Raw genomic sequence first — 22040 nt, 5'->3', positions numbered from 1 at the left:
ATGTAGGATTTCTAAAATTTATGTCATATTTATAGATACGTAATAAGGTTGGTTAATGTTTGGGTTAGAAATACGAAGTAAACGTTTCGCGGCTATTACACCATAGAATAAATAAGGTAAAATGATTAATGGGTTAAAATTATGGATAAGATTGAAGTTTTAAGATCGTTTGACTATTAAAAAAAAAAAAAAAATTCAATTCTTTATGAATATATATATATATATTTATATGTATTTTCATATCTATTTTACTTAATATCTCCATGATCGTATAATTATAAATTAAATATAATGACTGGAGAATAAGAAACAACAACAGTACAGCTTGATTTAATTTACTTTGAATACTTAACTATTAACCACGAAATAGTTGCAGTCAATGGAAAAAAAAATTCACCGTAAAAATAAGACTGTTACATGAAGAGAAACTGCTTGCGCAGTTCTGAGAAGAAGATAGATTTTTTGTTATTTTAATTTCTTTCCTTTTGAAAAGGTATCAACTTTTATAATGTAAAATTTTACAAAGAAAACAAATTAAAAAATAAATACGACAGATAAATGAGTAAACAATCAAGACGCGAATTAAAATAAAATATTTTTTATACACAAATATAAATAATAAAATATCTGAAGTAGACAGCAGAGGAGTTCCTTGTTTGCCTATTAAATTACATATTTACATATTTATTTATTACATTTAACACATTTTTTTAAAATAAAAAGTAAATAGATTTTTTTTTCATTAATAACTTCTGATATTTTTTCATATTTTTTTATTGCTATTATTGAATTATTATTTATTGTAAAACTTTTTTTACAATCAGGGGTTAATAAATCAATATATATAAATTAAAAAAAGTTAAAAAAAAAGGAGATGAAGTCGGATTAGAACCGATATGCCTTCCCCTTGTAAGATCCAAATATTTCATTAATTAAAACTTTATTTGGCTATAATTCTGGAACCAAAGAAAATAATTAACACTTATGATATATCGTTGAAAAGTTCTAAATGAGGACTTATTACTGCAGTTACGAAAAAGTCCAAAATCCAAAGTTTTTATATTTTGGGGTTTTTTGGACGCATTTGGTCCAGTCGATTGCAATCAAGAGGGAAGGTGTACAACTCGATGTTACAACACTCTTAAATACAAAGTTTAAACATCTTACGGCTAATCGTTTTAACAACGAACAAAGGTTTGCCATATGGCTGGCCGCCATAAAAAAAATGGCGGAAAGTGGGAAAACAAAGGAGAAATTGGCATTTTTCCTACGGATACTCTTTGTTTAGTTTTACAAGTAGAATCCGAAAAGGTATAGCCAGCCCACCATTTTAGAAACACTCTGTATATATATATATACGAAGTGCGACAATAAAGTAATGAGACTGATGTGAAAAAAAATGTTGCTTACCGTTTTAGTCATGTTTAGTGTTGTCTCCTTCAAAGAAGGAGACAACACTAAACCATTGCCATTGATGGTAACATTTCTGGAACTCATCTTCTATAATATCCTCCAAGACCCTCGTCACAGCTTTTTGGACATCTTGTGTTGTTTGAAAATGGTGTCCCTTGACCGCCATTTTGACTCTTGGAAATAGAAAAAAGTAGCACGGAGCGATATCTGATGAATAAGGTGGCTGTGGTAGTACTGAAATTTGTTTTGAGGTTAAAAATTGCTGTACTGACAGAGCAGTATAGGATGACGCATTATCGTGATGCAGTATCCACATTTTTCCGTGTTTCTCGCTGTTGTTGTGTGAGATTTTTGGGACCATTTTTGCACAAATCTTTCTCGTATCAAGACCTTCAGTTAATATTAGACGAACCGTTTCTCGATTGATGTTGAGTTCTTCTGCAATCATTTTCACGGATAATCTTCGATCAGATCGTACGATTTCACGCACCCTGGTCAAGTTGACATCTGTCCGTAAGGTTGATGGTCGTCCACTGCGGTCTTCATCTTCAACATTCGTTCTGCCTTCACTAAAAATTTTATGCCACCGAAAAACTTGACCTCTTGACATAACCTACTCTCCAAAAGCCTTCTGAAGCTTATAATTTGTCGTTGCGTTTTCACCCGATTTAACGCAAAAAGAAATGGCATACTGTTGCGCAATATTTTGCGGTTTCATTTCTGTGACGAGAGACAAACACGTGTTCACTTATTTGTGCTGTAATAAGGGAACTCACGACTGAGCAGTTGCATCAATGTGCCGCTTGGACTAGAAGTAGCTTATAGACCAAGGTCAAAGATGGTGTGCCTGCGTAAGCTGGAGGGTTGCCACATCTTACAAAGAAAAATCAGTCTCATTACTTTATTGTCGCACCTCGTACACACACACACACACAGAATATGTGTGTGTGTGAGAATATCCACTACTATATATCTACTATATATCTCCACTACTATATATATATATAGTAGTGGAGATTTACTGGTTGAAGCAGAAATTTAATGAATTGAATTAATGAACTGTGGGTCTCTACCACTGTGTGAGCTGAGTTTGAACTGAATGATTGGAATCAGTCGAATGAATAATATTAAAAAAATAATAGAATTAAATTTACGTTAAATAAAATAACTTAATATCAAATAAATTAAAAAATTTCTGTTTATTAATAATAACGGGCTTCCCATAGGGACTGTGTGTGAGGCTAGAGTGGTGAGGTGAGGCGAGCACCTCATGCAAGGCTAAATTATCATTCGCACGCTGCTTAATTATCCTATTTAGTAATCATTCTATATTGAAGAGCAATATTTATTTTGCCAATCGTGTTTTTTTAGTTTTTAATATTTATCTGTTGTCATTTTGTTTTTGTAATATTTTTTTCAGAAATACTGTCAATTCTGGAATTGGCAGTATTTCTGTCAATTCTGGGAATTGACAGATGCAATTCTGGAACCAATTTATTAAATTTTACAGATCAAAAACCACAGAAACCGTAAAATTTATCTTGTAATTTAAGTTCAAAGAATTTCAGTACGGCTTAATTTTATCTTTAGACTCGATATCCGAGATGTATCATTCGCTACGTAATTCCATTTCCATATTTCACGCACAAGCTTCAAGCTTATGTGTTGATATTATCAAGCAAAAAAAAAAGAAAATCTGGGGGAAATTTTTCGCAAACTGTTATTAAAAACATAGCGCTTCCGGACCCTGTTTATTTTTATTTGTAGAACATGTTCCGAAATTATTTCCACGTTTCATTCAGAAACATCTGTAAACGAATAAGCTACAACAATCCAACATTAACTGATGCTAACAAAGACGAGAAATAAATACAGGATGTCCCATATAAAACCAAACCCATCAATCACTCATCCATGAAATTTCAAAATTCAAGCTTACTCCCCTACTAGTTACTGAAATGGACTCTTCCAACATCTGAACATTGCGGCGACACAGTAGAACACTACCGATAGTAACAACAATGCAATCATAATGTTCAGTGTATTGCTAGAGACAAGATGGTGTTTTCGCTAGATGGACGTGTTTTCATTGTCAAGTCGTACTTCAGTACGAAAACAGCGGTTGCGAGTGCAAGATTTGTTTCGCCATAAGTACCCAGATAAACTAGCTCCTAACAAAACATCAGTATTAAGATTAGTCGCAAAATTTAGAGGGACCGGTTCTGTTAATAACAAGGAACACAAAAGATCTGTGTCAGTGTTGAATACAGATACAGTCACTGAAATCAAAGACCGATTACTCGCCTCGCCAAATAAATCGATCAGACGTTTGTCTGCTGAAATTAATTTGTCTAAATCAACTGTTCATCGGGCGACCAAACGATTACAATTACGACTTTATCGCATTCAAACGGTTCATCGACTTCTTGAGCCCGACAAAGAAAAACGGCTACAATATTGTCAACGGTTCCGTCGATTTCTGCATGAGGGAATTAACGTTATGGATTCGTTATTTTTCACAGATGAAGCACGATTTCATTTCACGATGGTTACGTAAACAGCCAAAACAGTAGAATTTGGAGCGCTGAAAATCCTCACGTTTATCACGAAAAACAATTACACCCGCAGAAGTCGGGCGTGTGGTGCGCGATATCGCGGAAGAAAATAATCGGTCCTATTTTTTTCGAGTACACCATTAATGCAGAACGATATCAGGATATTTTATTTCAGTTTATCACACTCTTGGAAGAGGAAGACAGACACTGCCGGCTACAACATGACGGTGCGACATCGTACTACGAAGGTTGAACTTCTGATTTCGTCGAGGAATTCTTTGGTAATCGTGTTATCGGTCGAGGCTTGTGGCCACCAAGATTTCCAGATTTGATTGCGGCGGATGTTTTTCTACGGGGTTACCTCAAAGAAAAAGCCTACAGCAACAAACCACGAACACTTGAACAATTGAAAGTCAATAATGAACAAGCTGTATTAAATATCCAGCCACAAACTTTGAAAAAAATTGCAAGAAACGCTGTAAAAAGAATTGAAGCTTGTATTCAAGAAGATGGTGGCCACTTCCAACATTTACTCTAAATGTAAGGTAATGGATGGTAATAATAAAAATTACATTTACAATTACACATGCCTTTTTATTATTTCAATATCTACCAATATAAGATTGGGTTGCGTTTTATATGAGACACCGTGTATAAATAGGTGCAATTATATTAGTGTTAGTTTTTCAAATGTAAATTTCATTTTTAATACTCTAGCAGAACGTTAACGTTAAGTAAGAGAAATCTCTTGCGGCAAGAAGACTTAGTTTTCAAAATATTTGATATCGCTTTCTAAATACGCTGAAAAATATTTTTAACAATAAATATAGCAAATAAAGAAACGTTAATGTCTCAACTTGTAGCATCATAACGAATCAATCACGCTTCTAACTAGCCCCACTCTAATTTTTACTACTTTATATTGAGCGTAAATCAAGAACGATTCAACCAAATATTTTCACCTGCACAACTTCAGATACACTATTAGAGCATATCTAAATTTATACTACATTCAGTTGCAGTGGCGGTTCGCGTATAGGCACTATGGAATTGCAGCACCCCCTATTTTCACTTGATATTACCGATAACATTTAATATAATGAGTCCTTTTTTCTTTAATTATTTATTTATACTTGTACACTATATAATCCTTAAGCTTAACGTCAGTAGCCATCCCTCAGTTTATATAAAGATACAAAAATCTTTTTATTGAACTGTGCGTTTCGCAGTTCAAGCGGCGCGGTGTTTCGTTGTTGTACGCATGCGCACATAGGAAGCTGCACGTGAGGCTGCAAGGGAGAGGGAGAGAGAGAGAGGGAGAGAGAGAGAGAGAGCGCGAGAGAGAGAGAGCGCGAGAGAGAGCACTGTCACTCCTCCAGCAGTGCCGATCCTGGTGGAAGGTAGTTTTTTCACTCCGCGTGTGTATGAAATGTTCCTTGTTCGTTCCCTTTTCTAGTTTAGTCGGTAGAAGGAATATAAAAGCGGTTTAGTTCTTTTTTTTAATAGTGATCAGAAGATGGTAGAAAGCATGGGCTCTTTGATTACCAAATCTGTCCATAAATACACTGGAAGGGCGAAAGAGAAGTAAAATAGTAAAAACTGTATTTGTTTCTGTGTACATAGAAATTTAAATTAAGCACTTAGACTACAGTGTTTTTAAGCGGACATTTTATGAAGTTATTATCTAATAATACTAAAAAATATTATCTGTAATCACACTTTATTATTTATTCGGTTAAACCGTGTACCATATTCCTGAATGTGATAAAGTGTAGAATTAGATTATTTATCCTGTTTCCAGTTATTCTATTTGATTAATTTTTTTCGGTTCTTTTATTTTACAGAAAACTTTATTCATGGGTTTGAAAAGTCCCAGAAAGAAATTTTCTGGAGCAGCAACCCCACTAATTTTAGCTACAAGCCGCCACTGAAAATATATGTATAACTTTTGTAAAATATATTAGCGCATAGTTTCTTTTATATACATCTGGATTTACAGGAGATGCTTATGAATCGGCCGCCTGAACAATCGTACGCGCAATTTGTTTACTTCAACTCTATAAGCTAACTAAATTTCGTATAAATGAAATTGATCAAGTAATTTTAGAAATTTTTGAGTCACAGAATTTTAAAATTAAATAAGGAAATTCCAATTTAAGCGCGTGTTATTTATATTCTTCAGACCTCAAAAAAAAAAAAAAAAAAAAAAAAAATTTGCCTCAAAAAATTCTAGAGGCAAGGGATGAATCGTGGCGACGATTAGGGACCAGGGAGGTAGCCTTATTGCCTAGGGTGTTCTGGCCCCATATGATGGAGTCGGAGCTCCCCGATGATGGCATTAAGGACCCTCAGGTATGAGGGGAACGCGTGGGGGTAGCGGTACGCGGAAGGCGTGCCGGCTACATGTAGGCTAGGGACGGGGAGGGTAGCCCCATTGAAGAGGGGGGAGTTGGCTGCCCGGTTGAGGCGGTTGGCTCACCCTGAAGAGGCTTTGGGGACCCCGGCGGGAGATCCTCCGTCAGGAGGCAGATAGGGTGGGCAGAGACTGCTGCCACGGCACTGCAAGGCGACCATGCTATGTCTTAACAGGCGGAGGCTGGTTGTCTTGGGGTACTTAACAAGATAAAAGAAAAAAAAAAAGACCTCAAAACGTAAAGAAAATTCATTTTCACCTCTTCACTCCCAGCATGGGATCGAAAATAATACCATGCTTTTCTTCGAAGTAATTAAATAAGTGTAAATGGTACTGCTTTTCATATCAATCTATCTAAAGAGTATATGTATATGTAAAAATAAGAGTTTATATTTAAATGATGTGGTGTAATTTAAACTTGTGCTGAAGGGTTCATACGTGTCCAAGGACTATTTATCTGTTCTTTCTTAATTGTACTTTTCTTTTATACGTTCGTATTTATCCACTTCTCCAAGTATCGTCGTCTTATTATTTATTTAATTAATCCTTATTTTGTACATATATTATCTTTTTAGTAAAGTAGAGAATCTAGGTTTTGAAAATTCTTTTTTTTTTACAAATCAATTTCATTAACTTTCAAGGCGAATCTTAGCCATTATAAAACATAAAAAAATTTATTGTATCACTATTTTTTATTTTCATATTTGTTATATGATAGTGATGATGATTTTGTTATATGATCCCACCTTGTAGTGGCAAAAAAAAATATTTTTATTATTAAAAAAAAAAAAAAATTTTTTTAATTATAGACTATTTTCCTACTTGTCAACGGGTAAAAATAGCCGTTTCGTCACTTTTTTCCATGAGCTGTAGAATTCTTATTTTACATCATAGAAAGGTCAAAAATGAGTCTTTTTGGAAAGAGTAAAGATGGAAAGTCATTGTAGTGTACTCAAAATTAATTTTGTTACGTAATCAAATCTTATAATGTTTACTGAAATTACGTTTACAAATTGTTTCTTTTTTTTTTAAATTTTGAGCCCGAAATAAATAATTAAAGGCTTAGGATAACAGACCTGTTTTTTACCTTTTAACTGTTCGGGATTAATAGTACTTATAAAAAAAATTGACTGTTACTGACTGTCCTTCCTTAAAAATAATGGCCGCCAAATCGTAAGATTTTGAAAACGTCTCAATTTCGGAGACAAAATGCTTAAACAAAATTAGAAGATGATACAGAAAGCAAACCGATATGTCAAGATTTATTTGAGCCTCTATGTATTATAGTCGAGTCGTTGAATAAAGCTTGTTCAGCACTTGGCATTTCCCCGTTAAGGTTAAAAAACTATCGAGCAGAGCAAAGGAACCACTTTTAAAAACTAGTTATAAAAATAGTCGAGATCAGTTACTAGTAAATTAAACGATTCCTTTGATTTAAATATTTCTACAGAAGAAACCAGTTTAGTACCACAAAATTATGCCGAATTAAGTAGGGAATATGAAGAAATAATCATTATAATAAAGAATAAATTACAACCTAGGACAAATTAATATTTTAAGTGTAGTCTCAGTAATATTTTTTTTAAATTTGCAATTTTAATTAGCGATTTAAAAAAATAAATGAAATATTATAAGACAGGTTATGCAATGTTATTTAATTTTTATTAATAATGCAAACTGACTAATAATTAAAGAAAAAGATCTATTTGTTTATATATTCATACACATAAATAAAAATAATAAGAAAAACGTAATTTACCAAAAATAATAAAAATGAGAATAAAATAATATACAAGAACTATGACAATATTACATTATCTTAAAACAGCACAAGGAGAAGTTTTATTCTATTAGAAGAATCAGGAGTTATATAAAATAAGAGCAATAATTATAATAAAGAAAATGCAATGCAGACAAAGTCCAGTAAATAGGTCAGTTAAAATATAAAGTATGTGGGTTAAGAATAAAGCCAGTAAGTATGTAAGGAACTGTTATTAGGAAATGGGTTGCCGTGTGGTGGTGGGATAGTTAGGTAAGTGGTGCAGAAGATGTGGATCACGTGACTACTATAAATGCATTCCAACAGTGCTTATGTTCCTTACACCAATACTAATCCGTCTCAGTTCTGCTCACCATTCTAACGGTATAAAATTAATACCAAGGTTAATAATAATAACAATAATAATAATAATAATAATAATAATAATAATAATAATAATATATTATTATTATTATAATGAAATTTACAACCTACAAGAATTTTATTATTATTATTCAAAATGAGAAATCTTAGTTACTATTACTTTCTTTATATTAACTACTAGCGAAGCATTGCCGGGCAATGCTTCGCTATTGCTAGATTTGAATATATATATAAATTAGATGAACACAATTGAAAGTTTGAAAAAAAAACAAAATGAACATTACGGAACTTCACAAAGTTAAAACTTTTCCCTTTTTCCTTTCCTCCCTTTATCTTTTCCATTTTCCTTTTTCCCCCTTTCTCTATTTCCTTTTCCCATCTCCATTTTACCATATTCCCTTTTCCTTTCCCATTTCCCCCTTCCTCTTTTCCCTTTTTTCTTTTTTCTCCTACCCCTTTCCATTTCCTTTTTAAATTTTCCCCTTTTCCCGTTTACCTTTTGCGATTTTTCCCTTTTATCCTGAGCGTAAATCGGTCCAGTAGTGTTTTAGTCTATAGTGGACACACATATCGGTAACACTGAAATGGAATCGTAAAATATTTAGTACAGCTTTTACGTTTAACAGATAGCCCTGGTTTTTTTAAAAAAACATATTTTTACCTGTCACAAGTGTGACATCTTATTTATATAAATAGTAGGTAGATAAAAACACGCACGTATTCGAATGCAACGTTGTGTCAAAATTTCAAAGCAATCGGTGAAGAACTTTCGGAGATTTTGAACAAACGAACATTTACATTTTTATTTTTGAGGAATTTAAATGTCACAGTGGACCACTTTAGTCAACTCTGGCTCGTCTTTTCTTTTCTTTTTTTTTTCTTGATTATTTCCCAATACTTCTTCATTCTGTCAGATCTTGCTTTTTTGAGTTCTTTTGAACTCAAACGAAAGATGTGATTTTTTTTTTGAAATAAAGCTCGATTTCTCTTTTTCCTCTCACCTAATCATCATAGTAGAATATTACATCGAGGTTTATTATTTTTATTTTAAAAATTATATGGTGCCTCAATTTTACACCAGATTATTATTTCTGCGATTAAAAATATTTAGAGCTACCAAAACTTTTATAATCCATGATTGAAAAGGAATTTCTCCTCCACTAGATCATATCACGGTTTTTGGGAGACAACAAACTAAATAAGAGTTTAAATACAAGATGATTCAAAGAAACGGGAAATTTAAAAAATTAAATAACGTTAATGAAAAATTTTAGAATATGAATTTTATTTCATGTAATTGAACAAATGTTGCCATTCTAGGATATATACATTTTAGTTTATTTTCTAAAGATGACATCTTCCAGGTGACCTCCTCTTCTACGTAAACACTCACGAAGTCTCTTCGTTAAATTGTTCATGGTTTGACGTAACATCTCGACTGGAATTTCCGCAATTGCTTCTCGGATCTTTGCCTTCAGTTCTTCCGTTGTAGCAGGTCTACTGTGGAACACTTTGCTTTTAAGGTGACCCCACAAAAAGTAATCGCAAGCTGAGAAATCAGGCGATCTAGGAGGCCATCTAATGTCACCGTTTCGTGAAATGACACGTTTTCCAAACAATCGGCGTACAGCTGCCATCGATATTCGTGCAGTATGTGACGTTGCACCGTCTTGTTGAAACCAGGCTGTGTTAAGAATCGGTGGAAATCTCTTTTGTTGTTCCACAACAAAGGCTTCAAGCACGGCTACGTAACGAGCCGACGTCGCTGTAATCGCAAGACCGTTGTCATCCTCAAAAAAATAAGGGCCTATAACACCGTTAGATGACATAGCACACCACACGGTCACTTTCTGGCTGTGCAACGGACGCTGGTGTAGCTGCGTAGGAGTTTCTTGTGCCCAGTATCTGAAATTTTGCTTGTTAACAAATCCACTGAGGTGGAAATTGCGCTTCGTCTGACCACAGTTCGTGAACAAATTCTTCGTTATCATTGATCTTCTGAAGCATTACATTATAGAATTGTGCTCGCACAACTGCATCGTTCGGTATCAATTTCTGGACGACGTGCAACTTGTACGGATGGAATTGCAAGTCCTTCACTAACATTCTTCGAACACTTGAACTATGCAATTGTAAAGATGCTGAGAGAGGACGGATTGACCGATGTGGACTTCGTGTGACAGCATCTTGTAAAGCTTAAACATTCTGTGGTGTACGGACGGGTTGCTCACGGCCTGGAGGTTTCTTTTTCATTGCCGAACCGGTTTCCTCGAAATTAGATATCCATGTTTTAATTGCATGTGCTGATGGAACACGGTCGTGCCGTCCCAGATTAAAATGACGGCGAAATTCTCTACGCGCTCCCTCCACAACTGTCATTGTTTTTGTAAAACGCTTTGACAGCAAATGTACGTTGCGCACCGCTCCAAGAATCCATGACAACTAAATGGCAGGTTAGGTTAGAGAGACTGGCGCCACTTATCAAGTGGTACCAATCGTCCACGGCTACCAAGACAACTTTCAAAATTTCCCGTTTCTTTGAATCACTCTGTATACGGAAAAAAAGTGGAATGTTATCCCATCCACTATGTTTTTAATAAACTTCGCAATTCTCACGTTTTTATATAGTTATGAGAATTTTATTCGTACCATTTTGGTAAGAATCAAATTCTCTACAATATTAGAAAAAAAAAAATTTTTTACCAATTTAATAAAATTATTTTTTCTACAGTTGTATAGTAATAACGTTTGAATTACGCGGCTGGAACCTGTAACATAATGAGAGTCATTTTGAAACAGATTTTCCTTACGATACAGATGTTCAAACAAACAAACAAAAGCCTACTCTTTTCAACCGCTTATCAATCAGAAGCGAGTATTGTTTTTATGTATCAGCAGTTTTTTTATTTGTTAAGTTTCTATATTTTATTGTTTATCCTTTTGTTAATTACGTCAGATTCTAACGAAAAAATGTCTTTGATACCGATCGATGGTAATGAAAAGGCAGAACTTATTACTAATAAACTATTGCTACAGAAATGTACTGTTTAATGTATTTTAGAAAAAATAAATATTCTGTAAACAATGTATTGTACTGGGTGGCGCACGATAAGTTGAGATCTACAGTTGATTATAAAGAAATGTTTTTACCTAGTCTTTTACACTGTACATGCGTAATTGCTATTTCTTGAAAATACAGCTAGATTTTTCCTAGTTTCTGTATTTGCTTCTGATTTCATAAGGCATCAGTTATTTTGAACTGGTCGATCAAGGACGTTTGTCTAATTCACGCGCGCTAAAGTTGTACTTCATGCTGAATCAAAAAGTGTTACAGTGAAATTCTCGCACGACAATTATGAGCTCATTTAACAGTGGATGGACTCCAGAAAAAAACACAATTCTCCCTTTATACCGTAAATTTGAGAAGAAGACAGCGTAAAAGAAGAGAAACTACCTAAAAAAGCTCCCGTTCGTTCTACGGATAACATCAAAGCACTTCGTTTCCGTATAACACAGTCCGGCCCTAATTCAACGCGGCGAGCTTCACGAGTAATGGGAATATCTCTTCGTACAGTACGAAGAATTTTAAGGCGTGACTTCACGTTATTTCCATAAAAATTGACTGGCCTCAATAAGTTTAAAGGGCGAAAGACGACTCCCGTTAAAGCCCATCAGGGCTAGAAATGGGGGGTGGTGTGGCGACCGGAAACGTCACAAGGCGGGTGTCTTCCACTACGGGGTTGTGATGTCCTGCATAAGTTAACAAAACCTAACAAACAAAAAAGATTAAGAGTTGCACAGTGGTCGGAAGAAAAAAGATTACTTTCTGTTCAACACTTGGTTTTTGGACGAAGCCTAATTTCATATTGATGGCACTGTTAACAAACAAAATGTCCGATTTTGGGCGATAGCAGCATACAAATCGTACATAAAAAATAACATTGGCCTAACTTAATCATTTGGGCAGGTGTACACAATCACGGATTATAGGGCCAGTGTTTTTCGACGAAACAGATAATTCCCAACACTATTTATATATGTTAAGGAATGATTACCCAAACTGCTTGTGACTAAGTTTTCTGTAGATACTCAATGATGTATGCAAGATGGTGCAACTCCTCATCGCTAATGTAGTGTCGGATTTTTTAAATACAGTTTTTGTTAATCGCATGACTTCAAATCGCTATCCGGGCTGCTACAATGGAGGTTCTTTTGGCCACGTTTATGCCCGGATTTAAATCCTTGTGACTTTTTTATAGGAATGTTTAAAAGAGAAATTTTTCCGTTAAGATCTGCAAATCTTATGGAAATGCGTGCGCGGATAGTTCATTTGTGTGAACAGATTCAAGAGAACTTGTGTCGCAGAGTCATCAGAAATGTACACGTTCGCCTGGAAGAGATAGTTAAGCGTAACGGCGGTCATATTGTACATGTCATGCAGTAAAAGAACTCTCCACAAACACGGTATGATATGTTTGGATTCGGTATGATATGTTGTACGAATCAAAAATTCAAATGTGTCAACTTATTGTGCGACATTATCATTGATTTAAATCGATAATACCATTTTCTCAGCTGTAGAAAAAATACGGTATGCGAATCTCTTTAGCTGTCATTAATGCACTCTTGCGAAGTTTACGACACGAGTCATACTTCGTATTCGTGCATTAATGACTGTCATTAAAAGCTCATGGTAAAATGTACTATTACTTCAAACATAAAATTTGGTGTTTTTCCATCTCAATCTTTTTCACCAGATTTCTCAAAAACTACTAAAAATGCAGTTAGTTCTAAACCTGCACTTAAAACCTTTTTCAAGTCAGATTTCCTATAAAACCATTAAATTTATACCTTAATTCAATCGTCAAGAATTTACAATCTCTCTCTCTTTTACTCTTTAGCATCCGGAACCACCGTAAGGTATTACTTCAGAAGATAAATAAGGATGATATGTATGAATGTAAATGAACTGTAGTCTTTTACAGTCTCAGTTCGACCATTCCTGAGAAGTGTGATTAATTGAAACCCAACCACCAAAGAACACCGCTATCCAAGATCTGTTATTCAAATCCGTACAAAAGTAAATGCCTTTACTAGGATTTGCACGTTAGAACTCTTAATTTCAAAATCAGCTGATTTGTGATGACAAGTTAACCACTAGACCAGTCCGGTGGGCTAAGAATTTACAATCTGGTTTAATGTTGTTGAAGGCACAGAAATAATTCACCAGCTGACCTCGCTAACGAAGCATTTCTGAACCTATGTTTATATGAACTTTCTTCTCTACTTTCATCAGTAGAGATCATATCTTGAGAATCTTTTACATTCTTCGTGAATCACTCTGAACATATTATACAAATAAATACTTAATACAAAAACAAAACATATTAAGAATTACGTTGTTACGTTGACGGCAAGTGCAGGTGAGGCAGCGATTGATACATTATACAAACTGGTGTGTAATATTTATGAAAAAGGGGAATTTCCATCAAAAAAAGTGTTATAGTCATGATACCAAAGAAAGCAGGGGCAGATAAATGTGAAGAATACAGAACAATTAGTTTAACTAGTCATGCATCAAAAATCTTAACTAGAATTCTATACAGAACAATTGAGAGGAGAGTGGAAGAAGTGTTAGGAGAAGATCAATTTGGTTTCAGGAAAAGCATAGGGACAAGGGAAGCAATTTTAGGCCTCAGATTAATAGTAGAAGGAAGATTAAAGAAAAACAAACCAACATACTTGGCGTTTATAGACCGTAGATATAGATAACGTAGACTGGAATAAAATGTTCAGCATTTTAAAAAAATTAGGGTTCAAATACAGATATAGAAGAACAATTGCTAACATGTACAGGAACCAAACAGCAACAGTAATAATTGAAGAACATAAGAAAGAAGCCGTAATAAGAAAGGGAGTCCGACAAGGATGTTCCCTATCTCCGTTACTTTTTAATCTTTACACGGAACTAGCAGTTAATGATGTTAAAGAACAATTTAGATTCGGAGTAACAGTACAAGGAGAAAAGATAAAGATGCTACGATTGGCTGATGATATAGTAATTCTAGCCGAGAGTAAAAAGGATTTAGAAGAAACAATGAACGGCATAGATGAAGTCCTATGCAAGAACTATCGCATGGAAATAAACAAGAACAAAACAAAAGTAATGAAATGTAGTAGAAATAACAAACATGGACCACTGAATGTGAAAATAGGAGGAGAAAAGATTATGGAGGTAGAAGAATTTTGTTATTTGGGAAGTAGAATTACTAAAGATGTACGAAGCAGGAGCGATATAAAATGCCGAATAGCACAAGCGAAACGAGCCTTCAGTAAGAAATATAATTTTTTTACATCAAAAATTAATTTCAATGTCAGGAAAAGATTTTTGAAAGTATATGTTTGGAGTGTCGCTTTATATGGAAGTGAAACTTGGACGATCGGAGTATCTGAGAAGAAAAGATTAGAAGCTTTTGAAATGTGGTGCTATAGGAGAACGTTAAAAATCAGATGGGTGGATAAAGTGATAAATGAAGAGGTATTGCGGCAAGTAGATGAAGAAAGAAGCATTTGGAAAAATATAGTTAAAAGAAGAGACAGACTTATAGGCCACATACTAAGGCATCCTGGAATAGTCGCTTTAATTTTGGAAGGACAGTTAGAAGGAAAAAATTGTGTAGGCAGGCCACGTTTGGAATATGTAAAACAAATTGTTAGGGATGTAGGGTGTAGAGGATGTAGGATGTAGAGATGTTAGGGATGAAATGAAACGACTAGCACTAGATAGGGAATCTTGGAGAGCTGCATCAAACCAGTGAAATGACTGAAGACAAAAAAAAAAAAAAAAAAAAAAACGTTGACGGCATGATCAGTATATTTTTCTACTCCAGTGATAAAAACGAAAATAATTTCTTACTTGGAAGAATTATAATAAGGAAATATTGGGTAAAAACCTTTATCACAGCAGCATTATTTAAATAAAAACGTTTTACGTAAGTAAAAGTTGTGATTTCAAAAAAAGATCTATAAAGAAACAACAGAAAAAGATGTGTTACCAAGGTAAGTGCGAAAAATAGAAGGTTTCCAAGGTAGGAAAGGTAAGAGAACTAAAACGAAATGGTCCGAGAAAAAGAAAAAACCCATATCGACAACATTAAAGAGAATTGGAAGATAACTAAATAACAAAGGAGAAGGAAATTAAATTGTTACGTGATCCTTAAGCAGCCATAACGAAAGAAAAAAAGTTGTATTATAACTGATGTTAATCCAAAAAAAAGAATTTATTATACAACTTTCTTAATTACTATTTTTTTTTTTTTTATAAGTTTATTCATAGAAAAATCTCTGCTTCATCATAAATTTTATGTTGAATTACATTTTAAAAACGTAATTAATTTTATTAAGCTTTTATTTGGGTTAATAAAAACGACTTCTACGGCCATTGCCATGATAACCCTCAAGTAATCAAAACTGTATGCGTCGTAAACTACATGACTAATTATCTAATAATAATTTATGATTATTCTGAAAAGAAGAAAATGTAATTCGAAAGCGTGTGCCAGAATATATTACTTTCAGCCGCCTTTTAAGAGAAACACCCATACCATGAGGGTATAATTTATTATACATATATTACTAAGTTTAAATTGACATTTATTAATGTCCTTTATACTATACACATTTTCAATCGTTAAATAATTTATTAAATTTTTATTTAACTCTTCTATATAATTTAATCTCTATTTATCATACTTATATATTATGTCGATATATTTGGTGGTATGAGTGTTTTGGTCTATGATTAATTGTGGTAACAGGTAGAACTGATTTTAGATATACCTAGTTTTATCATATTCAACGCCACTATTTAAAAATGTATTGTTTATTTCAATCTCTACATTGTAGAATATTTTTATAAAAGTTTTTTTTTTTTTTAATTTATACTGCCAAAAGGTCATCATCAACAGAGGTAATCAATAATTTTATTTTACGTGTATTTATAAAATTTATAAACTATTACCCTCGTATCTTCTACGAGAATTATTCAATAATAATTAAAAATATAAATGACTACAGAAAAATCACAAATATCGTTAGAACTTCGCCGGTAAGATTCCGCAGAACAGGACGGCACGGTGAAGTCAACAAACTATATTTACAGTTCTAAACATGATCTAACCTAAAAGTGAAATGAAAATGAGAAAAAAAATAAGCATGAAAACATTACATTTCAATCCAATTGGATTGTTAATAAAGAATTCTTCCAAAAATATCTCGAATTTTGTTAGAAAACTTTTTTCTTCCATTTAATGAACCTCAGGACTCGAATATGTCACTTTTCGTCATAAAGGTGGGTTACCGAATTGCGCCGCTAGGTAGCAGTACTTGATAGTACTAGGTAGCGTAGAAAAACTTGATAATGAACTTGAAATAATAAGATTTAAAAGAAAAATAAACTACAGCTTGTTTTAATAATAAGTTCTCTTATGTAAATGAAACTACTGACGATGAAACAATTTTTTAAAATTCCTATCACTTCATTAAAATAAAGGGTATTAGTTTATTACATTATGCTAATAAAACACAAACACCATGAACAGTAGGAAAGTATTGCAAATGTGGCAACAAAGATTTGTTACATAAAAAAAAATTCGATTGATAAAATTTTTATTCTACAATTAGAACTACTTGAACTAAATGATGAAGTAAAAAAAAAATCGTTGAATCTATATAAATAAAAATGTAAATGTTCGTTTGTTCAAAATCTTAAATCACCGAAAAATTTCATCGATTACTTTGAAATTTTGACACAACGATGCATTCGAATACGCGCGTGTTTTTATATACCTACTATTATATAGATGTCACACCTGTGACAGGTAAAAACATACTTTTTTTAACAACAGCGATATCTGTTGGATGTAAAAGCAACACACGCTATACTAAATTTTTACAATCCCATTTCAATGTTTCCGATATGTGTATGTCCATTATAGACTAAAAAAAACTACTGGACCCATTTATGCGCGGGGAAAAAGGGGGAAAGGGAAAAATCGGAAAAGGGAAATTGTAAAAGGGAATAAGGGGAAAATGGAAAAAAGAAAAGAGGGGAAAACGAAAAACGGGAAAAGGAAACGGAAAGGGGAACGGAGAAAAAATAAATACTGAAAGAGGGAAACAGGAAGGGGAAAAGGGAGTAAGGGAGAGAGAAATTATGGAAGGAAAGGGAAATGGGGATAAAGGGAAAAATTGGTAAACAGAAAGGGAAATTGGGGAAAGGGAAATGGAATATAATAAAAATGAAAATGGGGAAAGGATAAAGGGAGAAAGGGTATAAGGGAAATGTTTAACTTTGTGAAGTTCCGTAATGCTCTTGTTTTTTGTTTTATCAAACTTTCAATTGTATTAATTTAATCTATATATATATATTCAAATCTAGCAATAGCGAAGCATTGCCGGGTCTGCTAGTAATAATATAAAAAGTGTCTCCACGGATACGGTAAAACTCGAAGGTTACACTTACAAAGTAATAAGTGATATTACATCACGGGTTTTCAATTCGTTAAGATCATTGTACTACTTTTATTATAAAAGGAAAAATATGGTATGAAGTGAATAATATGAATTTTAACAAAAAATAAATTGGCAAAAAAAAAAAAGAAAGTATATTTGTTAGTTCTAAAAAAGCAATAAATATTAATAATAAATCTATAAGATAACAATCAGTAATTCATACAAAAAAAATAAAAGAATAATCTAACAAAACGCAGTGATATCCAAAAAAATTACAATGAAATTGTAAACCGTACGGTAAGAGTCTCGCAGATATCATTTCTTCCGCTCAAAAAACAACAAATTTGTGTAATATAAATAAAACTGTTTTTTAACAAAATGATACTAATATCAAAAAAGGTAAGACACTACATTTCTATTATCAAAATCTTTTATTAATTTAGAATTTTATTTAAAAAAAAAAAAACATATCACATTTACAGAAATAATACAATTCTAATGATTATTCGTTGTTTAATAAATGAAATCGGGTCGGTAAGAGTTTTGTAACAAATTTTCTTATTTTTTTCTTATTATACGGAATGCTTAAACATTGTTTATTATCTATTATCTAATAAGATCTTGTCATGTATTTCATTAGAGGCTTTAATAAATTTTGAATTTGTTTCATTTTAAGTAAATCAAAAGTACTTTGAGAATATTGAATTACGGGATAAAATTGTCGTTATTGTGATCAATACTTGTTTTATTGGTATTAAAATAGTATTTTTGGGGTTTAAAGACATGAATGAGCGCATAGTCTAATTGAAGTTACATACGGGAAGATGTTTTGTGTGAAACCTTCGGTGTTAGAGGAAGATTTGGAGATCGCTTTTGCGAATCGGTTAATTTGATACTTTAGGTTAGTAAGTTATGGCAGGAGGTCATGTGTGTAAATACACAACTTACAGATAGAAATACCAATCTCGACAGATGGAAATAACTGCCGAGGCATTTTTTTGCATCGGTGGCATCCTGACAGAGGGCAAATTGATAACTGTGTTGTGTTATCAACTTTAGAGGGTCTAAAAGATGGCATTCGGTAAGGCCCAACAGGGATAGGAATCGTAGGGGGTCTGTGGCAACCGGGATCGTCACACACGGGTTGTCTTTCTCTGCAGGGATCGGCATTTTCATTTCCTCAAGAAATATCGAATGAAGCCAATCAATTCTAAACGAACTTAAGATTTTGAAGGTTAAGCCTTTGATTTTAATGATATAAGGTTTTGAATTATACAAAAGCTTTTTGATGGTTATGCTAAATATTAATAAAATAGTTTATCACTTATAATAATAGTTAAGTCTGTATAAACTGCCAGACACATAATTAAAGGAGTGAACAAACCATAAATATTCTAGAAGAGTATTAAAAATTTATTAATGAATTTTGTTCTGTCTATTTTCCATTAATACGTTTACGGCATGTACATTGTCGTGTACTGTGTGATACGCTTCTCTAAAAGTGAATTTTATTAAGAACGCTACAACAAATAAAAATCAACACCACCTACTGTTTTCCGGCAGATGTTTCAGTTTATTCTCACCAAGTCGAACCCAGACGCGGTGATATACACTGATGGTTCGAAACTAGACGGTACCGTTGGTTGTGCTTTTGTTATCAATGTAAAGAGTTATACGTTTGGCCTACCCGGTATTACGAGTGTGTTCACCGCAGAACTACTCGCTATAAATAAGGCTCTAAATATCGTTAGCCCTAACTATAGGAGCATTCTTATTTGCAGCGACTCTTACAGTGCTTTCCAGGCGTTAGAAAACTTTTATTCCAAACATCCTGTCGTCATTGACATTTATGATACAATCGCTGAGTTAGATAAACGCAACAGAGAGGTAAGGTTTTGCTGGATCCCTTGCCACGTAGGGATTCTAGGTAATGAAATAGCAGATTTTGCTACTAAAGAAGCGTGTATTCAACCTCCTTTCACCAGCCGAGTTACTACCTTTGATTTTATCAATCGTATAAAACAACCACTGTGAGCAAGGGGGGAAAGTGACTGGGCGACTGCCGTCGATAATATACTCCGATGGATTAAAGATTCAGTGTTGCCGTGGGGCTCCTCTTGCAGAAAATCTCGTCGTGAGGAAGTGGTCCTCTGCCGGTTACGGTTAGGACATACGAGGATCACACACGAATACCTAATGTCAGGGGAAGCCCCACCACTATGCACACGATGCAACTGCCGCATGACTGTGCACCACATTCTCGTGAACTGCATATGTTATGCGGCGTTGCGTCGTCAGTTTAAACTACCCAGAAACATCCGTGATATATTGTGCAATAATAACGGAATTTTGGACCGGATGTTTCTCTTTTTGCATAGTACCAGGTTACTGCAAAAAGTTTAATATTATCATATATGTTTTTCCGTTAGAAGAGTTTTTTTAATAATTTTAACCTTTACTTTCAATTTTGATTTTTTTGGTTCTATGTATTTAATTTAACTATCCGGGGAAGGGACTTTTGCACAACCCATCGGAATTAGGTAAGTTTTATATAGTTTCTTTATTCGATTATTTTAACTTTTATATTTTATCGACTTCGTCTGTGGTATTAGTTTTGAGTTTATTTTTCCTTCTTGGCTTATTTTAATAAATTTTTAATTATATGATTAATAATACATGTACACCTTATAAACTTTATTATTTTGGAGTTATTTTACCCTTTTATTAATAAAATTCCGGGCGATGATAACGCCCAGGCGTTTACGCTCATAAAAAAAAAGAAGAAAAAAAAAAGGTTAAATTAAACTACTTTTTTATTTTTTCTTTAATTTGTTACTTTTACCCGTTAAAATTTTATTTATTTATTTAATATTTAATATATTATTTCGTAATTCAACTACGTAAACAAAAATAACGACTTTTTATAATTCTGTTACTCTTTTCAAATGCCATTACGAAATTGTTAATTTTTTCTGCTGTTTTATTTTATTTTACTTCTTTACTATTTTCATAATTCTTCCGACTGACTTATTTCATCAATAGAAAGGGCTTCTACAAAGAATTCATTCATTACCGTCACGTATTCTTCAATATTGACAGTTGAATTCCCTGTTTTATATTACAAAATTCCAATCTCACTTAATGCATTTGTTTCATATGAATTACAATCAATTTCCGTACAGAAGCTAGCTTTATGAAAGAATTTTTATATTAAGTTACTAGCAATTTTACTTTCCCGTCGAAGATAGAATATTATATTAAAGGAAAAGTACGGGGATAATGTCATAAATAGGGTATCGAGAATTTTTGCAAATCTTTACGTATTAAGAGTCCAATTAATTCATCTATCACAAAAAAGACATACATATGTACGTATGTGAGTCGCGGCGCTTTTGGTCTTATATCTCAGGATTGCTTTAACCGATTTTCTTCAAATTTGGCTCAATAGTTTCTATATATAAAGGATTGATCATATTAATGGTTTTTTCAAACTTGTTTACAGAGGGAAGGAGAGGATTAAGATTAAGATACGAAATGAAGTTTTAGAGCAGATGATTGGTTTGCTTGGCATTTCTCCCGCCACCACCCCATTCGATCGCCCTAAAGCACAATACCGAATGTATGTGCCACAAACGGCTACTGAGCCACGAAACAGTTTAGCGATCTGTGTCCTAATTAGCTCCTAGAGCTAACCTAAAAGCGTGAGCGGAATAAGCGTGGTACCATACACCACTCGCTTGTGTGTCCACCGCCTACTTGTCATGTATCACTAAAATGGGTAGGCGCACCCCGTCAACTACTAAAACATATATGACTATAGATAATTAAATTTATTTTGTCAAAGACAGCAATTCGCTGCCACGCCTAGGCCGCTGAATGCCAGCAAGTACCTGTCCACCATTAAAGCGCTTGGAGCCTTAATCTGGCTGGTAAGCAGTCATATCTCTCGGTTAGCTTCCTACAGGAGTCTTTTCCCTTAGGTAAACTACTGATGTCGGTTGAA

General features: G+C 33.6%; 1 protein-coding gene across 1 annotated transcript in view; it reads left to right on the top strand.

Moving 5' to 3' along the window:
• Positions 1–21557, top strand: part of LOC142331949 (uncharacterized) — a 67321-nt gene extending 45764 nt beyond the window's left edge. The window contains exons 2-4 of the mRNA XM_075378001.1: positions 19706–19882; positions 20156–20299; positions 21540–21557. Coding sequence (XP_075234116.1) covers positions 19706–19882; positions 20156–20299; positions 21540–21557 — 339 coding nt within the window. The remainder of the gene's footprint in view (positions 1–19705; positions 19883–20155; positions 20300–21539) is intronic.
• Positions 21558–22040: the final 483 nt, after the last annotated feature.

Source organism: Lycorma delicatula, chromosome 11, assembly GCF_047948215.1.
Source record: "Lycorma delicatula isolate Av1 chromosome 11, ASM4794821v1, whole genome shotgun sequence".
Lineage (NCBI taxonomy): Eukaryota > Metazoa > Arthropoda > Insecta > Hemiptera > Fulgoridae > Lycorma > Lycorma delicatula.
This window is presented reverse-complemented; position numbering and strand designations above follow the sequence as displayed.